Source organism: Lepeophtheirus salmonis, chromosome 7 (genome assembly GCF_016086655.4).
Source record: "Lepeophtheirus salmonis chromosome 7, UVic_Lsal_1.4, whole genome shotgun sequence".
NCBI lineage: Eukaryota > Metazoa > Arthropoda > Copepoda > Siphonostomatoida > Caligidae > Lepeophtheirus > Lepeophtheirus salmonis.
Window position 1 is genome coordinate 29,395,554 of NC_052137.2, and position 21,122 is coordinate 29,416,675.

Genomic DNA, 21,122 nt, shown 5'->3' on the forward strand with positions numbered 1-21,122 from the left:
GGGGGGTGATATCTTGTGTTTTTCTGATTATCTTTGCCAACGAAATTGGACAGAGGTTATTTTTTGCCCTCATTTGTTTGTTTGTTAGTCACCAGGATTACTGCAAAAGTTACGGATCAATTTTAATCAAACTTGGTACGAAGATTACGATGTATGGTCACAGTACGAGGCCATTCAATTTTGAGAGGTCAAGATTAAACTTCAAGGTAATACAAAACATAAAAAATGCATAATCTACCATAGCTTTGGGAAAAATTGAGATTCAAAAATATAATTTTATTTTAGGCAGAGGTTTTGCACTCTAACGAGTGCCCATTCTAGTTACTCTCTTTTATAAATGTCCAGATCTCAACAACTACGCACCCCTATGAGGAAAATAATATTGATCTTTCTGATAGAGGGAATAAATAAATAAAAAGTTATAATCGAGTTATATAGTCTTAATCAAAAGTTTATTTGAGTATCATCTAATTAGAAAAAAAAATAAAAACAACACACACACACAAAGCTCAAAGGGCTTGAAAATAAAATGAAATTACATAGTTCCTTTGCTTGGTTTTTTTTTTAAATCATTAAAAAAAATCTATATAATCTGTAGCAATTGCTATGTATGAAAATCCGTTGTTACAAAAGAAAATATTGAAATTAGTTTTTTGTTAAAAATAAAAATAATATAATTAAATCCCTCCTGATTCAGGAAATGAAGGAAAAAAATATGCTATCAAAAAATCTTTTGATATTATTTGAATATATAATATGTAACGATAAAAAAGTCAAATGGGGTCGTAAATGCGGGGTGGCCTTACTGCGGTTTCCAACCCACACATGAAAAATATATATTAATTATAAGAGCCCTTCATATTTACATGACGTGTTATCCTTTTCAAAAATATTTCAAAGTAATAAACAAACAAACATTCATTCATTTTGGAATGACTAAAATATGTATCGTAAAATAATCCTTTTCTTGGGGGGTTGAAAAAATAGGTGTGTTATTTATATATAAATCATATTGTAAAAGAAAGAAATCATCCTAATTATTTATACAATTATCAAATATATCTGACTCGGATAAATAAACGTGTGTTGGGGTTTCTGAGGTGGCTTCTTCCAAAAAAAAAAAAAAAAAAAAAAAGAAAAATACAAAATGAATGGTGAGATTCTTCACTGGGTTTACAGAGCGTATTTAATTAGAATAAAATAAGTCATATTAAGTTTTAAAAATAAAATAAAAAAACCGCTATGAAACAGAGGGTACAAAATAAAATCATTAGTATGTGGACTTTAGGCACATTTTCTATAGCTCATACGGATTCATAATTAGGTATTTTATCATTTAAAAAAACCCTCTTATTTCCGTCTCTCTCTCTCAAATGACTTATTGTCATATGAAGCATTTGAAGTATGTAATTGCAATAAAGATAAATGTTGTTTAAATTTTGTAATAAAAAAGCAAGGCTCTTAATCGAGGCGGGGAGGGGGGGGGGTTAAGGCTTGATTATAATAATGTAAAAAATAATGATTGAGTTAAAAAATAATTCGAAAGATGTAATTAACAACGATTTAACAGAAAAAAAAGGATATAACATTACATATTAAAGTTAAGAATAATTGAAAAAGTAGTCTCAAGAATGTCTATAAAATTATTATCAATGTAAAAGGAGTCGTTCTTGCTATTTTATGAGGACGATGTAGCAGATGGATTTTTTGAGTTTTCGGACTGATCCATATGCAGCATTGCATCTAATTCGTCTGTTAAATCGGCCAACATACTTCCTATATCATTTAAGACATCTCCTGCTGTTCGTCCTTGCCTAAATGAAGAGAGAGCCTTTAGAAAATTGCAAAGTTTGGGTGTATGTAGGAATGCTTACCTTTGAATTAAAGTGGATTTGAGCTGCGCTGAGTGGTTTGTTTGTTGTTGAGGCTGTTGGGCCTGCCTTTGTTGTTGAATCAATTGACTAGACTTGGGATCATCTTCGAGGGGAGAGTCATGGTGTTCCTTGGATGATTGGGGATTCCAATCGTAGTTGGAGACATCATGAATATGAGTGCTCCCAGATCTCATGCGAATAGTACCTGCGTTTTCATTGGCAAAGGGAATTATTCCATCACATTCAGGGGCGGGTGGAGGAGGAGACGTGGATGAAGAATCCAAACTTGGGCCATGAAACTACACATAACGAGTATTAAATATATGTACACATAACTAAATATACAAAACTTACTTGTCTAAGCGAGGCTCTAAACCCATCAGAGCACGAGCGAGCAGTTCGACCAAGGGACGAAGAACAAATCTTTAAATCCTTGGTCAAATCATCCTCAACTCTCTCAATACAGGGATTTTCTCTAGTTTTAGCAACAACCTTAGCAATAGGTCTAGGTTTAACATAGCCTTTTGGCCTGGGTAATGTTCCGTCCCCACCATTGGACGAAGAGTTTCTCATGGGCTGATGATGGTGATTATGAATGAGCACAGACTCTTCAGCCTTTCGCATTATATCTGTGTCGTCATAGCTTCGTGGAACGAATGTATTAGCACGATGGTGAGTGAACATTTGTAGAGGGGCCATGGGACGTGGCATATCGGGTGGTAGAGTTGAGGGAGTGACTTGAACGGGAGTTGGCTCAATCCTTATAATATCTGGATGATATTTGGGTTGTTGAAATGAAGTAAATTGGCATTTTTCGTTTCTATAGAGACTACTGTTATTATTGTCGTAGGGCGGATGATGGTGCTGAACCGTAGTCACGCCTGTATTTAAGGAGGGATGTGGAGTTGTGAAGCGTCTTCCTGCTTTTAAATCCTTGTTCCTCTTAACAGCAAGTAGAAAGCGTTTTTGATGGCCCAATCGAAAGAGGCCAACATCTTCTAAATCTTCTATAGTTATCTGACTTGCATCATTAACTGTATTATATCCTTGAGCTCTTAAATGTGGACCATATTCAGACAAGCGAATGCAATGTAGCCATTCCTCCAAGGAATCCTATACAAGAGTATAAAAAATATTAAATCATAAAAATAACTAAATAGTATAAAAATAAAACCACTATTCATGGTCCCAGGCAGAGGAAGAAACATTGTAGTTTAGTACCTAATTATTCTATTTTAACGACCTTTGCAAAGATTTAGGTCATCACTCTATTACAAGAATATGCACATGTATATATATGATTTTATGAAGAACAAATGAAGAAAAAATATAATAACAATTTTGAGTAAAAATTAAGAAAAAGAGAAAATCCACACTTTTTTACTTCATACATTTGATTGCCATATCATTATTCAAGTTTGTAGGATGAGTTGAGATACTCAGTAATTTGAGCTATAGTTTAAAACCTTTCTTTGATTTAAGAGATCTATATTGGCTCCCATTGAACAAATAATAGAAACAAAAATGAACATGATAATCCTGACAATTTGAAGAATGTTTGGGAGAAGACCCCCTTGGCTCTTATTACATGGGAGCAGCAATAAGGGGACCCAGAAATTCTACCCTGTATGTAGTCAAAATATAGACAGGAATAATTCCAATACCGCTCCTCTCTAACGAGGACTTATATTCGTCGCTATAGCTCCCCAACAAATCATCAGAGTAAGAGTGAGGGTTTGCTCCTCTAGAATTATAAGTGTAAATCCTTGTTGGTTTTAAAGTATAATTGAGGATCGACATCGAAGTAATTCCAGTCTTTGTTGGATTTGTGCGTATTTCCTTTCTCCCGAGGCAGCTTACCGCCGATATAATACCACGTCATGACAGCTAAGCTGCTCTCCTCCCAAAAGTTCTTCTAATTGGTTATTTTTGGTTTATATTATTTTTACATAGAGGTGGGACATATTTGAGTCAATTATTTATAGGCTTATTATTCAAACTACTGGGATGAATTAAGATACTCAATAATTTCAGCTATAGTTTAAAAACGTTGTTTGATTTAAAGCCCGTATATTAGCCTTTATATTGCCCACCCAAAGGATTAATAAGGATAATTTGTTGATAGAAATACAAATGTAATAATCACTCTATCTTATTTTTGTTTTGACAGGCCCAAAATTTGACCAACTTACGGGTATATATTCAGGCAATCCATCTCCAATGTTAAGTTTAGCAATCTCCATTTTAAGTCGTTTACGATGATTGGGCTTCTTGATCCCAATAGCAGTAAGATCTTCAGGAGTCATACGAGATATTGTTGGCATATCATATCCCGCAGAGACAAATAAATCATAATACTCTTCAAAGTGCAAATCCGTTAGCCAGGAATTAAGAATTTCATGATCCTTCAAAGGGAAAAAAAAGGAAAAAAATTAGTCACAAATTATAAAGTAGAGCTAATCCTATCTTATTCAAATACAAGGACGGAGATTATAATTGCTCATGAATAGATATGTAAAATAACAACAAGAGTAGTTAGACCCATGACAAAAGACTCCGTCAGACAAGGAAGGTACCAAACTCATATTATCATAGTCATATTTTGAGCGTTTCATAATTATTTTTTATTTCTTTAAATAAAAGAAGAACATAATTTATTTTTGTATTATCATCCATTGTTCCGATATCACTAATGAATCTCGGATATAAAATAAAGTATAAAGAGTCTCGATTCAACTCATATCATTCATTATTACTGTTCTTATTTATATCCATATACAGAAAAGGAAAAAAAGGGGTTTCATTCACATACCGGATGGCCTCGAGATATCATATCATGAACGTTAAGCGAATAGATCCCGTCATGGTCAGCTATAGAAGAGGATCCAACGCTGGAGCTAGAAGATGAGGAGTGATAGCTTTGACGGAATGATGAGTTGGATGAGGATCCAACAGAGGATTGATAGGAGAGCCTTTGCGATGATTGAGGTCCCAAATTAGTGGATTGATGGTGATGGATTTGTGGATGATGGAGTACATGGGTATTACCACTTCGAATGGACTCTGTCGCAGAATTAGAGGCTCGACCGGAGTCTAAACTCGTTGTGGAATTACGACATCCTCCGGATGAAGCAGATCCCAAGGTTACGGAACTAGCATTACTATCATGGCCGGGACTATCACGTCCAGGACTCTGTAAAAAAAGAAAAGTTGAAAATATAGACATCCTCAAATAATAGAGATTCTTTTTACGTATAGGTATTGTTGTGTAAAGTAAAAACTCATTTTTAATACATTGAAAATCATTATGTAAATAAATAATAGAATTTCCACTCATTTGAGAGAGTACTCAAATGGTAAAATAAGTTTATTAACACACTGATTGTTATCATTTGAGGCTTGAATCCTACTATTCTATAAAAAGTGAATTAACATTTCGTGATGTATATATAAATATATACATATATTCATATTCCATTCAAAGAAAGATGTTAAATCCTTAACAATTAGAAACTATTAATTGATACAATTGTATCAACACAGATTCATTTCAATCTACGACAAAAATAAAGATATAATTAAAATAGGAATAAATAATCTTAAACTGTCAAAAACAGTAGGTGTTCTTTAAAAACAGATAAAATAAAATAAGGATGACATGTTTTACCAAATACATTTGTACGTTAGGGTGGGTCGAATTTGGAAATCAGAGTATTGGGAAAAAGTCTAAATATAATTAGTCTCAAATATGAACTTGAGGTAATGGATTCTAGAGGTCCCCCCCCCCCAATACATATTACACATTTATAAAATGTCCATTTTTTACGTCTAATTAATTTATTTTGTGAGGATGATTCAATCTATCGTAAAGACAGGCGCACCTACAACTTAGTTTTTACGTAATTGGGGAACCTTCAAAATACGTTGAATCGTACTGAAATTGGGCATAGAAATGTCTTTTATTAAGACACATTTCCCAATATCCCCCATCATCGATTTCGACCCACTCTAATATACAAAATAGATTATCTTATTTTAAATAGGTGAGTATGTTACAAATACATATATATATAAAGGATAAGAGGCTTTAACAACATAAATCATGGCTCAGAAAAGAAGTCAAGATATACATAATATGTATACGTCTCTTTTTATCTCTCTCCCGTACATATGGGTTTCAGGTGTTGGAAATCAAGAAAAATGAGAGACTGACGAACTTAAATAAAACAAAGCATTATTTTATCACGTCAAACTAGTATTAATATATATATATGGAGAGATGAGCTACAAAGATGGCTTCTAAATACATTATCTTGAGAGAACGTCAATCAAAGAATAGAATTTTAATTTAAAAAATAATAAAAACAAAAGGAGAATGGAAAATATATTTTTTGTTGGATAAAATAGAATAAAGATAATTTAAATCAACCAATCAAATCAATAGAATGGGGTCCAATCCGAGGAAGAAAAAATTAAAATTATTTTATAACATAAATACTAACCTGGTTCTTAAATTTGTGGGGATTTAAAGAAAGAAATGTTCATTTACAATGAGGGAAACAATCTTCAAAAATGTTTAGAGTGTGTCTTACTGAGATAAAGTGCGCACTATATGCGGTACAAAAAAAATCATTTGCTCTTTTCGAATAAGAAATTAACAATTTAAAACAAAACTAAATTAACTTAAAAAGTTGTATATTTATCTAAAACAGTTTTTTTTTTCTCATTATAAATTGCTCTATTTTGACTTGTATTAACTAATATTACCCTAAATTAATTTGTTTCATTTTTAATCAAAAGTAATGTTTTTGAACTATGTTCCCCCAAAACTTAAAATTAAGAACCAGTCTAATAACGGTATGATGTAAAAAGAATAAGATACACAAATTATTATTATTACCAGGGTCATATCAATCCCTTGGTCGTCCATTTTTAGTATTTCATCTGCTTCTTGGATACTCCGGTTAGTAAGTTGAAATCTCTCCTGCAAAACAAAAAAGAAACAAAAAATGGAGAGGTTTTGTTAGTATTTATTATGGGTAACGAATATTTAATAGGCATTTTTTCAAAGAGTACATACATATCAGTCTACGTTTATTTCTTAGTGTTAAGCTTCGTTCTGAAAATCTTAGAGCCACCGGAGACCCCTCTAATTTTTGTAAGGGTGAACTAAATCAATCAAAATTCGGTCTGAATCGGTCAACAAAAAAAATTATTATAGAAAAGAGAAAAAAATTGTTATATATGATCTTTTTTTTGGAAAAGTAAATGTCAGTCTGCGGTTTATATTTCAATACAGTGCTTCGAACCGCAGTCTGGACTGAAATATCCGTCTACATCACTTTGTTAAATATAATATATCACGAAACTTTATCTCCGAAAAGCAACATAGAAAATGCCCCAAAATCAGTCCGTATCGGTTGTCCAATTCTTCCCAAATACAGAGTTGTTATTTAAAAAACAAAACAAAGGTGGGCAGAAGTATTTACAAAACATTTAAAGCTCCAAAATTTTATTTTTTTCATAATTGTGGAGAGGTTTTTAAGTAATAATAATTTGCAAGGAACCCTTTTGGACACTTTCTACTCGGTAAAGCCGTCATTAGTTTTAATGACTGAGTCCAAGGTAGGCGGGTACCGCGCAATATGACTTTTTTTTTTAGAGATGCGCGTTTTGCCCTTGTGGGGACTGCACAAAGTATACCCCTGCCACTGTGTAGCCCTTTCACAACATTGTATACCGCATTTTTCATGTACTTTATGATGCAGTTGATATCTTTATCGGCGTTTCCGGCAGAGCACCAATTGTGGATCACTTTGCGTCTCTGCTCCTGGGCCTTCATTTTGAAGACTGAGAGCAAAACTTCTTTAATAAATATTGTTTATAAATGCTTTGGCATACTAGAAACCCCAACGGTCAGTTTAAAAAAAAAAGGCCGCATAAAGAATTTCAAGGTAAAACAAAAAAAACTTTTGTAAATACTTCTGCCACCTCCATAATTGTTGGGAATTGGTCACAGGAGAAAAGGAGCTCATCCTCATTTAACCAATCAATGTTGTTCAGAAGACTGCTTAGGAGAAAATAATCAGGAACATTGACAGCTGACATAATGAATATGTATGTGTTAGCAAGGTAGAAAAAATCATATAAATACCAAACGGTGAGAAAATTCAGTTTTGGATCGAGTCTCAACACTATTATTTAATTATAAGAAACATTTTAATCGTAGACTGATTGGGTTCATCACCCCTGCAATAAATTGAGCGTTACATTATTTATAGAAAATAAAGGAAGTTATGTTGTTATTACAATGTAGACCAGGTTATGTCTAAGCATCTATACAGAAATATAAAAAAAAACAGACATCCTCCGAGTCTAGATCATAAGAAAACCAAATGACATGCTAAGGGTTGTATTCCTTCTACCTTTAATTATTCTCAGTCTATTAACAATTAAGTAATCTACAAATCCTTTGTTAAGTTTTTTATATTTATATAAATAAAAAAAGAAAGAGAGTCAAACAGGTTTAAAGAAGAGAACTTGAATGAGTGTTTGGATTATCATTGTATGTATTTGTAGTCGTGTTTTGTACCCATCAATAATAGTGCAAAATTCGTTACATACTCATATCACATTAAATACTGGGAAGGGCGGTTGGTGAACAACGGCAAAAATACTAAACTTCGTTTCCGAACGTTCCTTTGGGACTCCCACAAACTAACTCATAAAAGGGTCATTTTAAAGGAGAAGAGGTGAAATAGTCAGGGGTGTCTGGAGAATCATATTTTGGGGGTTGGTTTTAGGAATTATTTTGAGAAAAAAAGTCCAATAATCACAATTTTTTGGGTAAAAATTTCAAAAATATATACATTGCTATTCACAAAAAAATTAATTTTTAGGAATTTTTTTTAAAAATCCATAACTATTCTCGAAAATTTAGTTTTTTGGAAAAAAAATCAAAAATCCAGGGATATTTAAAAAAAACTGAAATTTTTTGGCTAAAAATTTCTAAGATTATATTTCAAATATAAATTTTAAAAAAAAAAATTAATTTTTTTGCAGAAAAATTTCAAAAATCCATAGCTATTCGCAAAAAATTAAATTTTTTGGTAAAAAAATTCAAAAATCCATAGCTTTTCTTAAAAATCTCAAAAATCCAGGGTTATTCAGAAAAAAACTGATTTTTTTTTTTTTTGTAAAAAAATCTTAAAAATTTAATTAAATTTATCGATTTTTTTTCCTTAATATTACATTTTCTAGTAAGAAATAAACATTCCTTAATTTGGGGGAATTATAGCTCCTCCAGTCCTCCTCCTGTGGATACCCATGGTAGTGGTTATCTACTATTTAAATTTACACATGTGGTTTGTCAACATAAAATGTATCTTGTACAAGGATTAAGATAAGAACATAATACATACAGGCCAATATTTCATAGACATATGTGGGTCCATTATAGGCTACTTATTCAAATTACTATAATTAGTTAAGATATGCAAGAATTTTAACTATAGTTTTGAACTTTTATTTGATTAAAGGGACTTAAATTGGCTGCGATATGGATCCTTTCAAATAAAATCTATTTATTGTGACGATTAATTGTGGCTAGTAAAAGTGGCATTTGCCACATAGGTTAATGAGAAGCATTTTTTGATAGAAATGAAGGAGAATATGAATGTAATCCACACTTCATTTTGGGAAAAATTATTCCAGCTTGATTTTGAGGTGACAGGCTATACTTAAATTTTATTCATCTCAAAACATTAATAAGCCATCACTGATAAAATCTATAAATATCATTGATTTTGTGACAATCAATGTTGCTTACTTTAATTCCAATTTGCGGCGACACTTCCAAAGGGTTACCCAGAATAATTTGTTAGAAAGAATTTTGACGGTAATTCGCCACCAAAGAATACAAATATAATCCACACTCAAATTTGTAAAAAAAATCATTATTGCTTACTTTTGTGTTGACGAGTCACATATTCAGGCTAGAGTGCCAAATTATCGTAGCTCAAAAATTACAAATATCAGTCTTATTCCCTGTATATAAAGTCTAATATGAAAAATAAAACCTGTCTGAGAGTGTTATGATTTTTTGGAGACCGAACTAATTTAGTCCTTCAAAAATAAGTTCAGATTCGAACCGTATGGGACGCTCTCATTAAAAATTATGCCTAGACGGCGGATTCTATAGATGAGTTGTTAATGATATCACTTGTGTTTCTAAATTATGAACATATAGACCTATAATAACGTCATATGAATTTAAATGATTTAGATAAATCATATTTGTACAACTCATATGGATTGAGACGGAATAAATTGGTTCACGATTTGAAACGATTAAATTTCAGTCCATGGTCTAAGATCTCGGTTTCGACCGAAATATCGGTCCAAATCGGTCAAGAAAATATATCAATTAAGACTAGTGTTGTGTCGGTCCTGAAATAAGGTAAAATCGATCCCTCGTGACATAATCGGGGATGTTTTTTCCTTATTTCTAATTATTCCGTTATATAACAGAAAAATTATATATAACTAAGTAAAAATAATATATGCAATATAAAAAAAAGGTCATTCGGGCAAACTGAGAATTTATTTTTTTCAAATCCAAAAACCAATCCCCCCACACCCCCAAAAAAAATCAAAATATGAATATTTTTTGCAATATATTTGTAATAATATTATTACATACATCACATTTTTAATAAACCATTTTTAAAAAAATCTCAATGATCGACACTCCGAAGACCCAGTCCAAAAATAAACTGTATCAAATAAATGAGGACAGACGCAACACTACATAAGACAGAACTGAGAAGAAAATTCAGGCTTGGACCGACTCTCAACACTACTGAATTATACACATATATCTGTTGTAAAATTAGCATAAATTACAACTCGAAATGATAAATAAAAAAGTAAATAGGAAATCCCATATCTCCTTTAACAAACAAAAAATACCCCAGGACAGTTTCCTCTTCTTAAAAACCATTATTTATGACAAAATATTTGAGCAAAAATATACAAATACTTCCTTCCTCATTTTCAAATAGATAATGAGCTCATTCAATATGTTATCTACATATTTGTATATAGGATATTTTAAAGAGAAAAGATTAAAACAAAATCCCCAAATAATTATTAGTCAGGATTAATTTATTTCCCCCCACAACCCATTTTGTAGTTAACAAAAAAAAATGGTGGTAAACATCTGGAAGATATTTTATTTAATGATTTATTTTTCAAAATGACAGAATAGAGCGTTTTCACTAACGTCATAAAAATTAAACCATAAATAAAGTCTCCTTCATTTTTTTTGAGGGCTCATAGTTGATATTTTTACTAAATGAAATGGATACATTTCCAATAAATCTTAATAAAACTTCATTAAATGACTTTAAGAATAAATAAAGACTTTATTAACTTCATTGTATACTTACTTCTTCATACCCATTATATTTGAATATAATCAAGTCCCACAAATTTGTAGAACTATTTTTTAGAATATTGATTGGGGATGATAAAAGTTGGACAATGAAAAAAAAAATCCGTTATTATTTCCATTGTAATAGTTAATTTTAAAAAAAATTCAAAAAATTTCAAAAATCCACAGTGATTCATAAAAAACTGAAAAAAATGTGAAACAGATGTCAAATATTAAATTTTTCGGAAAAAATTCAAAAATCTACAGCTATTAACAAAAAAATTAAATTTTCCGATAAAAAATTCACAAATTTAACTACAAATTTTTAAATTATTGGGAGAAAAAATGCTAAAGTCCATAGCTATTCACAAAAAATTAAATTGATATGAAAAAAGTATAAAAATCTTATTTTTTGCTCTGCTGCATAATTTGGCCGAATGACCCAAAAAAATTCTAGTAAAAAGGAAAAATTCATCCCTTTTTACAGCCCACAACCTGCGGACGCTCCTGATAATAGTTCCTTATTTTGCATCATATTAATGAAAAAAAAGAAAGGTTTTTATTGTTAACAAATCCCCAACATTAAATTTACTGACGTCACATGGAAATGCTCTATAGTGGTACTATGAGTTGAGTAGTGAATAATAATGAAAGGGTTGTTAAAATAATAGACTCTCTTCATAAACACCCACAACTTTGTTATTTTTTTCTGTTCTGAGGGTTTTTTTCATCAACCACAAGGTTACAGACTTTCAAAAAAATACATTAAACGATTAACAATTGAGGCAATGGGATGTCTCTTACCTTAGGTGTTTTTCGCAGAGTATTATAGGTAGATGATGATGAAGAAGAGGGCTGTTGTTGCGGACGAGGAACTGCAAAGGAAAAAAAAAAGATGAATTAAAATACTTGCATCAAACAACCACCTGGATAAGATAAATAAGAAAGGAAAAAGACACATCTGTCACAGATCTTTGTAAGGATCATTTTAATTTAAAAAATGCCCACCCACGGGTCCCTCTCTCCTTCAAGGGGATATAGGGATGCGGGATAACCTTTGAAAGAAATTGGATTTCATAAAACAATATGTGTAAATACAACATCATCTCTCAACCTCTCCCCCTCCCACCATGAGAATTTAAAAAAAGGTAGATACGAAATCCATTAGAAGTCAGTTCTATCGTTCAATTTTTTTTAAACGTAACAACGACCACGTGATCAATTATTGTCCAAACTTAGTTGCCTACAAAAAAAAAACATTTTTTAAAGTACCACAGATGACGTCATTTTATCCTTTATCCTCGTGGTGAATACAACCTTTTTTTTTTTTTTTTCACAAATATTTATACATCTGTTTTTGATGTAATTACAAATGGAATTCAAAACGATCGAAAAGATATGTCTGAAATTGAGCAAGTAGACGTATACAATAACCAAGAATGCTTCTAGGATATTTTTTGGGCTTTCGAGTTCATTAAGAGGCTGTTTTAGACCGAAATAAAACCTATTTTCCATTCACTCTTCTTTTCTCCCTCTTTCTACATCCATATTTATCTCACTTTTTGTCTACCTTCATTCTTTGTTTCCATTCACCCCTATTCGGCCCTACATCGTGGGCAGCCTCTGATTATATATATATAAAATAAACCTATCTATATAATAGTGTTGATAGTTTTTGGGGCTAAGCCCCCCCCCCCCCAAAAAAAAAAGGATGAAAGTTAGCAGCGCCCAGAGTTGGTTTTAGCTCTGATCCTTGGGTAAAAAAAAAGTATAATCAGAACAATAAAAAAGGGCGCGAAAAAGTAACTCAAATGCTTTTTCGTTGATCTTTCAATTTTTCTCCTTCAGATGCTCAAGCTCATTTCCGCCTAATATATCGCCCTTGTTCTTCTTAACAACAAGAGCTTATTCGAGGTTAATGTTCGCATAACATTTACGCAAGGGGAAATCAACAGTTGAATAGAGTGTAAATTTGACTGCCCAGTGGGAAAACGCCTTGATGACAAAGAAGGAGCTTAAAATAATATATAATATGTTCATCAACCATTATCAGTCAACCATAAAAATGGTTATTTTTTTAATGCATCCTTGAATAGAGACTTGAGTTACATCTCCTTCCATCGTATATACTATTAATTACTGTAATATACCTATGTACTACAAAAAATAATGACTCTCTTGAAGAAGTAAGATATACGAGGTTGGTCTGAAGAGTCTCTGACCTAACAAAGATACAAGACATATGAATTTTTATATTTATTTTTCAACATAGTCTCCTTGAAACTCTTCCAGGGATGCTTCCATCTCTGTAACTCTGACCAAATAATAATCGGGGTTTTTCTCTGCAAAATATTTTGTGAACGAGGCATGTTTTGTCTTTGGCTCAATTATTCCAAGTTGGAGTAACCTAGACGTGCTAAATTTTAACACAACAGGCTTCTATATGTCTACTATTGTTTGATCTATTTAAAGGCTACACTTTCAAAAAAAAAAAATATTTTATGACAGCTATTAACTCGATTTAGTCCATTTTCACAAAAGCAATATCATAAACTCACTCAAACAACTGTCACACTACAACTGCACGGCTCAAACTTTGGTAAATGACTATCAACAGATGCTAAAAAGATGTGGCTAGCTTTTATTTACGAGTACTTCCATCTTTACGTTGAGTTTGGAAACTTTTCAGTCCATCCTTCTATATACTACACATTTATATCAAAAGTTGATATGTGTATCTAATCGGAATTTGGAGAGAGAAAGAGATTGAGTTGCAAATATATATATACTTTTATTTTTAAATATGAAATAACGCAATGAATAATTCGGTTGTAATTTTATATGCATGATATATACATAAAATAGAATTAAATATCAAGCAACCAAAGAAATGAAATTGAATCTTCTTTAAATTTCATGTGCGTGGAATGCAAGGAGGAGAATGGAATGGGTTTTTTATTACTATTTTCTTAAGATTAAGTGTCTACAGAGTATAAAGAATTGTTTATTCAGACAGAGAAAACGAGCAGTTGAAGTCTTAGTTTAATCCATTTTGTTCCAAGGATTTGATAGGGGGAGAAGAAGTCAATGTTGTTTTTTTTAAGAATAAAAAACAACACTCCAAGAGGGGTGGAAACTCAATTTTTAAAACAAAGTGGCGAAACGCGCATGTTAAAGCTTTAAATAAAAGTAGCAAAGCGAAGACTACGTGATCCATATTTGTATAAGGTATATTTTCCCTTCAGATAACTAGAGCAGGGGTCGGCAACCTTTGGCACGCGTGCCACTGCTGGCAAGAAGAAACATATTCACTGGGACGTACAAATCAGAACATATTCCTGTAGATCGTGTATATCTTTTACCATTATTGTTGATACGGACACACTCATTGATTGGAAATGTTGAAGTTGGCAATCCATGCCTCAAAGATTGGCTAACCCTGATTTATAGATTAGTTAAGAGCTGTGTATATAGCAAAGCTATCAACCTAGTAGCAAAACAAAGATCAGGTCAGGGGTTGAGGCCCAAAATGCCGTAACTCAAAACTTAGAAATATAGGTGTTATTGTCGGTTCTAGGAAAATTGCCATTGTGGAATATTTCCAATCATTTACTAACAAAATCAGAAACCCTCGGCCCAAAAATTATTTTGTAGAGTGGAAGGACCACCAAGCAGATTAGAAACCATGGGCCCGTAGATCATTTTAAATATTTAAGAGACTTAACAGCTTTGTGAAGTGGCGGTGGCTTTTAAATTACATACATGTTGTCCCTGCCGTAGTCTTAAACGACCCATGGTATCAAGGCTCATTTTGAAGCATTCAAATGGGGCCTAACCGCTTTGAGAAGGGGCGGCGATGGTTTTAATCTGCTTGGTGGTTCTACCAGTACACTAAACAAGTTTTGGGTCGGGGTATTCTGATTTTGTAAGTAAATGAGGGGAAATTGTTCCAATGTCAATTTTCCGTCCACGGATTTTGTATATATGTCATCCTAGAAGTCTAATATTTAAAAACAGAGATATTCAGCCTTTACTAAGTAAATATTTGAGTTACGACACAATTTGGCTCTCAGCCTAAGATGTGATCAAAATTTATTATTTAAGCAAGTGGTTTTCAAATTGGGATATGCGTACCTTTTGGAGTACTTGGAGGCACTCCAAGGGGGTATTTGAGATTGTGAAAGAATATTTTACAAGTAGTATATAACTCAGGGGCGCCTGCAGGAGGTGGGCATAAAAAAAAGAATTTTTTTTGTTTTTTACAAGAAAATTTAACGCTTGATTTTTAAATTTTTCTCTTTAAAAAAATGGAATTATTATACAATAAGTGTTGAGAATTGATCACAGAACCTTAACGAGAGCTAATTCTAATTTAACTAATCAAATGTTTTTCAGAACACGGATTAGGAAAAGGAAAAGAAGGAGACAAATCAAGAGCTGACAACAAAATACACTGTACCACACCAAAAATGTAACTACAACCACTACTTCGTACAACTATTGATCACATGGTATTAGTTACCTGATTTACGGTGACTGCAGAAGTTTTAACACTTCATATTATGTACTCTGCATTCGCAATGCCAGATTAAATATTATGTATATTAAAAAAATAATACTAATTTTTTTTTTGTCTGAGGGAGTGTTGATAATATTATGTTCATTTAAAGACAAATTTTTGATTTGCTTGATGAATGATAAGGAGAGAATATGGATTACATAAATATGTAAACATTAGATGTGTGGAACAAACATAAAATAAGATACAATTTGTTTTTCTCAATATTAAGTGATAGTAACTTTAATCAATGTTTATTAGAGCCTTCTTTTTTCTTAAAGATAGATCTATTTTGATCTCCGATGATTAATAAAAATTAATTCATTGTCACATTGAAATTTAAATTGCACACTTGGCCCGAGTGATTTTTTTTTTTTTTTTTTTTTTTTAAATAAAGTAATGAAATTTTTTACTTCTAAAATCTTTTTTTTTCTGAATAATAATTATAAACTTGGGAAGAACTGGCCGGCAACTAAAGATGAGACCGAATTTTGTATTTTAGAAATGATCTTACTAAACTGATTTTTTCTGAACCAATCCGGAAATTTAGATCGTAGACCCAAATTTCACTATATTTGTATATATATATATTTTTTTAAATATCACACAATAGACCAATCAAGGCCAATTTACACTTTGAGATCGGTACATACCGAAACTGGACCGTATTAAGTCTCAGACCTAGAGTGTGTTGTACTTTATTTATTCATACTATTTTTGTCCAGTTTTAGGATCGGTCCTTGGGACCTGTCCTTAACTGTCCGTATTTGGAGTTTTTCTTAAAAAGGTAAATGGTTTATTGAGCCAAAATGAGGAAACTGCTAATTTTCAGATGAAAAGTTGACTATCTTCGGATTTTTCTTATATTCATAGTATATTTTAAAAAACTAAACTTTTATATATTTAGTATATTTTGAAACCCCCTATTACAAAGCAATGCGTGTTTGATGAGATCCTGTTTTTGACAGTTGATGGAGAATTTTAGTATGTATATCTTAAAAGCGAAAGTGTTTTTCGGAGAGGCTAAATAATACATTTCCTTATTGATTACAAAGCAATGTAAAATTAATTTAAGGAGAAACATAAAGCCAAAAAAAAAATATGTTGAGTCAGCTTACGATTTGCACATATAAAAAGGAAAAATCCTCAAGTGAATTCTTCATTTTCACGAATTCGTATGAGGTTGATATCAAAATAACGCAAGAAAAAGTTGATTTTATGAAGACTTTTTACTTCATGTTTCTTATATATGATTATTTTATGTACTAAAAAATATGTATCTAAGAGAACGTAAAACTATAAGCGTATTTTTATTACAGTCAAATCCGGATATAAGAAAAACATTTTTCCTGTAAGATAAGCTAAAAACCCTGAAGGACCTGCCTAGTCCCTGGTCCTAAATAACGACCAATACAAAACTAATAAGACCGATCTATGATTTACAGACCAAAACACAAATGACTACCAACTATGTTTCGGAACTTTTTCTGTTTCTGTTAGAAAGAGGAAAATTGCGAGATATAATTAAGGCTACGACTCAATAAATTATACATTTATATATTAAAGTTCTCTTAAATCTATCCCTTGTCAAATATGGAATAATCAAAGTTAAAATCTCATTTTGACTAGCTACACATTAGCTCTGAGCCCAATTTTTATGAGGTGTCTTTTAAAATACGTTCATCACTGGTCATCCGTAAGGAGAGAAGAGGTTTGCATGTTGTCCATATAACTATAAATTGCAAACACGTAAAAACATAAATGTATACCAAAGTAACAGGATGTGTATATTTCTTCATAATTAAGCAAAAAATATACATTTTTACAATGATTTAGCATAATTAACAAAGTCATTTTCACTTTACACAAAAAAATATACGCTACTTAGAGTATATATGTATATATTATATACATTAACAAAAAATAGTAATCTAGACCATTCATCAACAAATATGATTGTAATAATATTATCATAGGTTGAATACGTGTTGTGCTGTAGACATTTCCGTTCAAAAAAAGTACAAATACACTCTTCCAAACAAGAAGGATAGGAAGAGGTGATACAAATTTCGAGAAATAGTTACTTTTGACTTTTTTAATATTGATAATGCAATAGTCAAGTACAATCATTTATTTAAGTACAGTAAAAGTATTTATTAGGAGAAAGGCCACACCTAAGTAAGAGACTACCAAATACTAGATAATGAATTAAAAAGACTTTCCCCTCCCTAAGAGGGAGTGAAGTTCATTATGTTTGTATTAAAGAGAGGTGTTTGTGATGTAATAATCTCTCCTTAAAGTAGTTAAGAGGATTTAAAGTAACAAAAATAAAGAAAACTCACAATGAATCAAAGATGGATTTGGATATGTGATGCAATCGTGTGCATGCAGTTTTTTTTTTTTGTACCTTCGATATAATCTCTCTTCTAAGAATTGGGCATAGAAAATGATCATAAATGCAATACAAATGAGGTGGGAGGGGGGGAGCATTGCTCATCACGTTCAAAATCACTATTATGAATTGTCTAAAAATAATTGTGGTCATATAAATGAATAAAAAACTTACCTATTCGTTCCTCTGAAAGACGTCGATTTGGAGCAAAGGCGTCAATCTCAGCCTCTTCCGGACAGTTTTGATCACTGCCAAAGCTCGAACACGAAGAACGTGGATATTTAACTTGGGGTACAGATGGAGGGTTCACTTTTTTGGGTCCTTGACTCAGACGATGATTACGGTTCATTCCCCCGACTGAAAAATAATTAAACCATCATTAGAATTTAGTTGAAAAGTAATGATAATTAATGAAAGAATTAAAGACACACAATTAGAATTTGAGCTCGCTGCAAAGATATTTCTCCAGGATGTGGACCTAAGGTTTTTGTTCAGAATGGATGCTGTGGAGGGAGGTGGAGGTGGGGGTTGAACGAGAGAATCATATGATATACTCCTTGAAGGCAAGCTGCAACTACTGTTCCTCACAGGCGGAGGTGGCGGAGCAATTGAGGGTGGGCGTCGACCCACCCTCATTTTAACTGTGTCTCTCTGGGACTTTAAGTCCGAGAAGGACTTGCTCTTCCATGGGGAGTTTTGAAATGTAGAAAGGGAGTCGGAACTGTTTTTGAGGCGAATATTGGTGGGTACGGGAGCGATTGGGATTTTAAAAACTTCTCCCTCGTCAGCTGGTGGACGGTGCCGAGGATGGCTAAAAGAGGATGATCGAACAAGGCTTTTTCTGGGAGAGGGTCCAGGTGGTGGTTTAGAAGAATTGGATGATGACTTCTTCTTAAAAGAAGAGGCCCACTTTCGAGGCAATGTAGCTGAATTGAGTAAAAGCTGCATCTTGAGAGCAAGATCACAATGTAGGGGGGGTTAACACATAAAATCAAAACATCGAACAACACAGAAACGTAGCACCACACTTGGGGAACTCTACACTACAACTGGTCTTCCCGCTCTTCCAGGTGTTCAACAGCACCAGTGAGAAGAAGCGCGCACTACCTTCACTCACTAATACACCAAGGAGGAAAAGAAAAAAATAACGTCCCATACACACACAAAAATGAGCAAGGCAGCCTCGTTTCTAACCCAATAGTATGTAATGTTATGTTTGCAGTATGTAAAATAAAAACGACTCGGCGTCTTCTCCTATTACCCTACACACACGCACGCCCCTCACTCATTAAAGTATGTACTCTTAAAAAATGTACACAACATAACATTGGGTACTAACTATGTTCACTTCTATAAAAGTTATTACTCCTTGCAACATTCATAGTCAGATAATATCCCTTTTAAACATATTATAATGTAATTTCCATTACAACTGATATCATAAATTAAAATAAACGAAAGAGAGAGGAATATTGCAAAGCCAAAAGAGAAGGAAAGAAATCATGCGAAACCCCCATTAAGTAAATTGAAGGGGCAACGTTACATAAAGGTCGTTTTAAATCCGTTAAAAAACAACAGTCTCTAATTTTTTACCCCCAAGAAGGAACGTTAGTATAGATATGATAATGACTATACATTGAATATATCTCTTCCGTAAGGTAAAATAAAGTCGCTGAACGTTCACAACCAATAAGTTGCAAACACAAATAGATAATAACAGGACACTCGTCAATAATAAAGACCGGAAATGAGGGATTTTGGCGAGTCATTTCATGTCATAATGGCAAATGACATTTTCCTTAAAGACTCACAAACACAAATTAATGGAATATCTATGCGAGTGTCGCCATTTTGTCATATTTGAAACAAAAGAAAAGAATTGGTCCAATCACTATCGAATTAAAGAATGGTTGAATAATTTGAAATGAGTCAAATTAGATTTTTTTTTTTGGTATTTTAAGTGATTTATATACTTTGAAAATCAACTTACCACTTTAAAAACCGGACATTTTATTAATATATACATATAAAGTCTTATTCAATTTGACAAAAAAACCTTTTTTGAAAGATTTATAAGTACAATTTTTTTGGGAAGTTATTAAATTTGTAAAAATGACCTTTTTTTAGTAAAGACAAATAGATTTTTATATTTCTAAATTTTTGGATAAGAAAGCCTCCCCTCCGGACGTCAGTGCAAATGAAAGTATTCCCAACCAGGGCTACAAAGTGCATCGTCTAGGACTCAGTGAGCTCATCAAGAAATGGTCTCTTCTAATAAAAGAAAGTTCAAAATAAAATCCAAATATTCACTCAAAGTTAAATGTTTCTTCAAAAAAAAAAAAAAGCCTAGTGCTCTGAAGTGATGAAAAGGTTGGGAATCACTGCTACAATATTTGTAGAGGAGCTGCGAATTCAGTCACATAACTTTGGGATGAGTCACCCTTAAGACTCATTAAAACTGAAAGTTTGGATCACGTGAAAATAACCGCGACTTGACTCATAGTCTCCAGCTCAAAGATTTAAAATTGGATAAACAACTTTATTATGTAGAGAGGCACTTCTTTAAATCCTTGTTTGAATCAAAATGTGTATATACCGGGTGACGCAGGTTGAGCGAGCCAACGAGGTCGAAGATCAACCGCAAAAAAAAACGCTCTATGGGAAATATGGCTAATGAAGATGGTTTGTCTCGAGAAACAATGCGTAGGGTGATCAAGAAGGACCAAAGGATAAAATGGTATCATCTACAATAGCGGCAACTTCTCAGCACGGCCACAATGGCCAATAGGCTGACCCAAGCGAAGGTTCTTCTGAAAATCTTCAATTCTTGTACGCATGTTTCAATTATTTGTACTTACGAGAAAA

At 32.4% G+C, this 21,122-nt stretch overlaps 1 protein-coding gene across 8 annotated transcripts in view; it reads right to left on the reverse strand.

The window, feature by feature from the left end:
* Window positions 1-435: 435 nt before the first annotated feature.
* The window catches only part of ckn (CRK like proto-oncogene, adaptor protein), a 115,118-nt gene continuing 94,431 nt past the window's right edge, over window positions 436-21,122 (reverse strand). For 3 of the 8 annotated variants that reach the window (XM_040716295.2, XM_071889859.1, XM_040716294.2), the window contains 8 exons: window positions 18,432-18,614; window positions 12,112-12,182; window positions 6,775-6,858; window positions 4,687-5,067; window positions 4,067-4,279; window positions 2,229-2,987; window positions 1,875-2,173; window positions 436-1,814 (listed from right to left, as the gene is read on the reverse strand). In XM_040716295.2, the coding sequence (XP_040572229.1) occupies window positions 1,679-1,814; window positions 1,875-2,173; window positions 2,229-2,987; window positions 4,067-4,279; window positions 4,687-5,067; window positions 6,775-6,858; window positions 12,112-12,182; window positions 18,432-18,606 (2,118 nt within the window). In that variant the 5' untranslated portion in view covers window positions 18,607-18,614 and the 3' untranslated portion in view covers window positions 436-1,678. Of the gene's footprint in view, window positions 1,815-1,874; window positions 2,174-2,228; window positions 2,988-4,066; window positions 4,280-4,686; window positions 5,068-6,774; window positions 6,859-12,111; window positions 12,183-18,431; window positions 18,615-18,688; window positions 19,692-21,122 lie in introns of those variants that run through there. The other 5 variants (XM_071889861.1, XM_071889860.1, XM_040716292.2 and 2 more) reach the window with 4 other exon arrangements.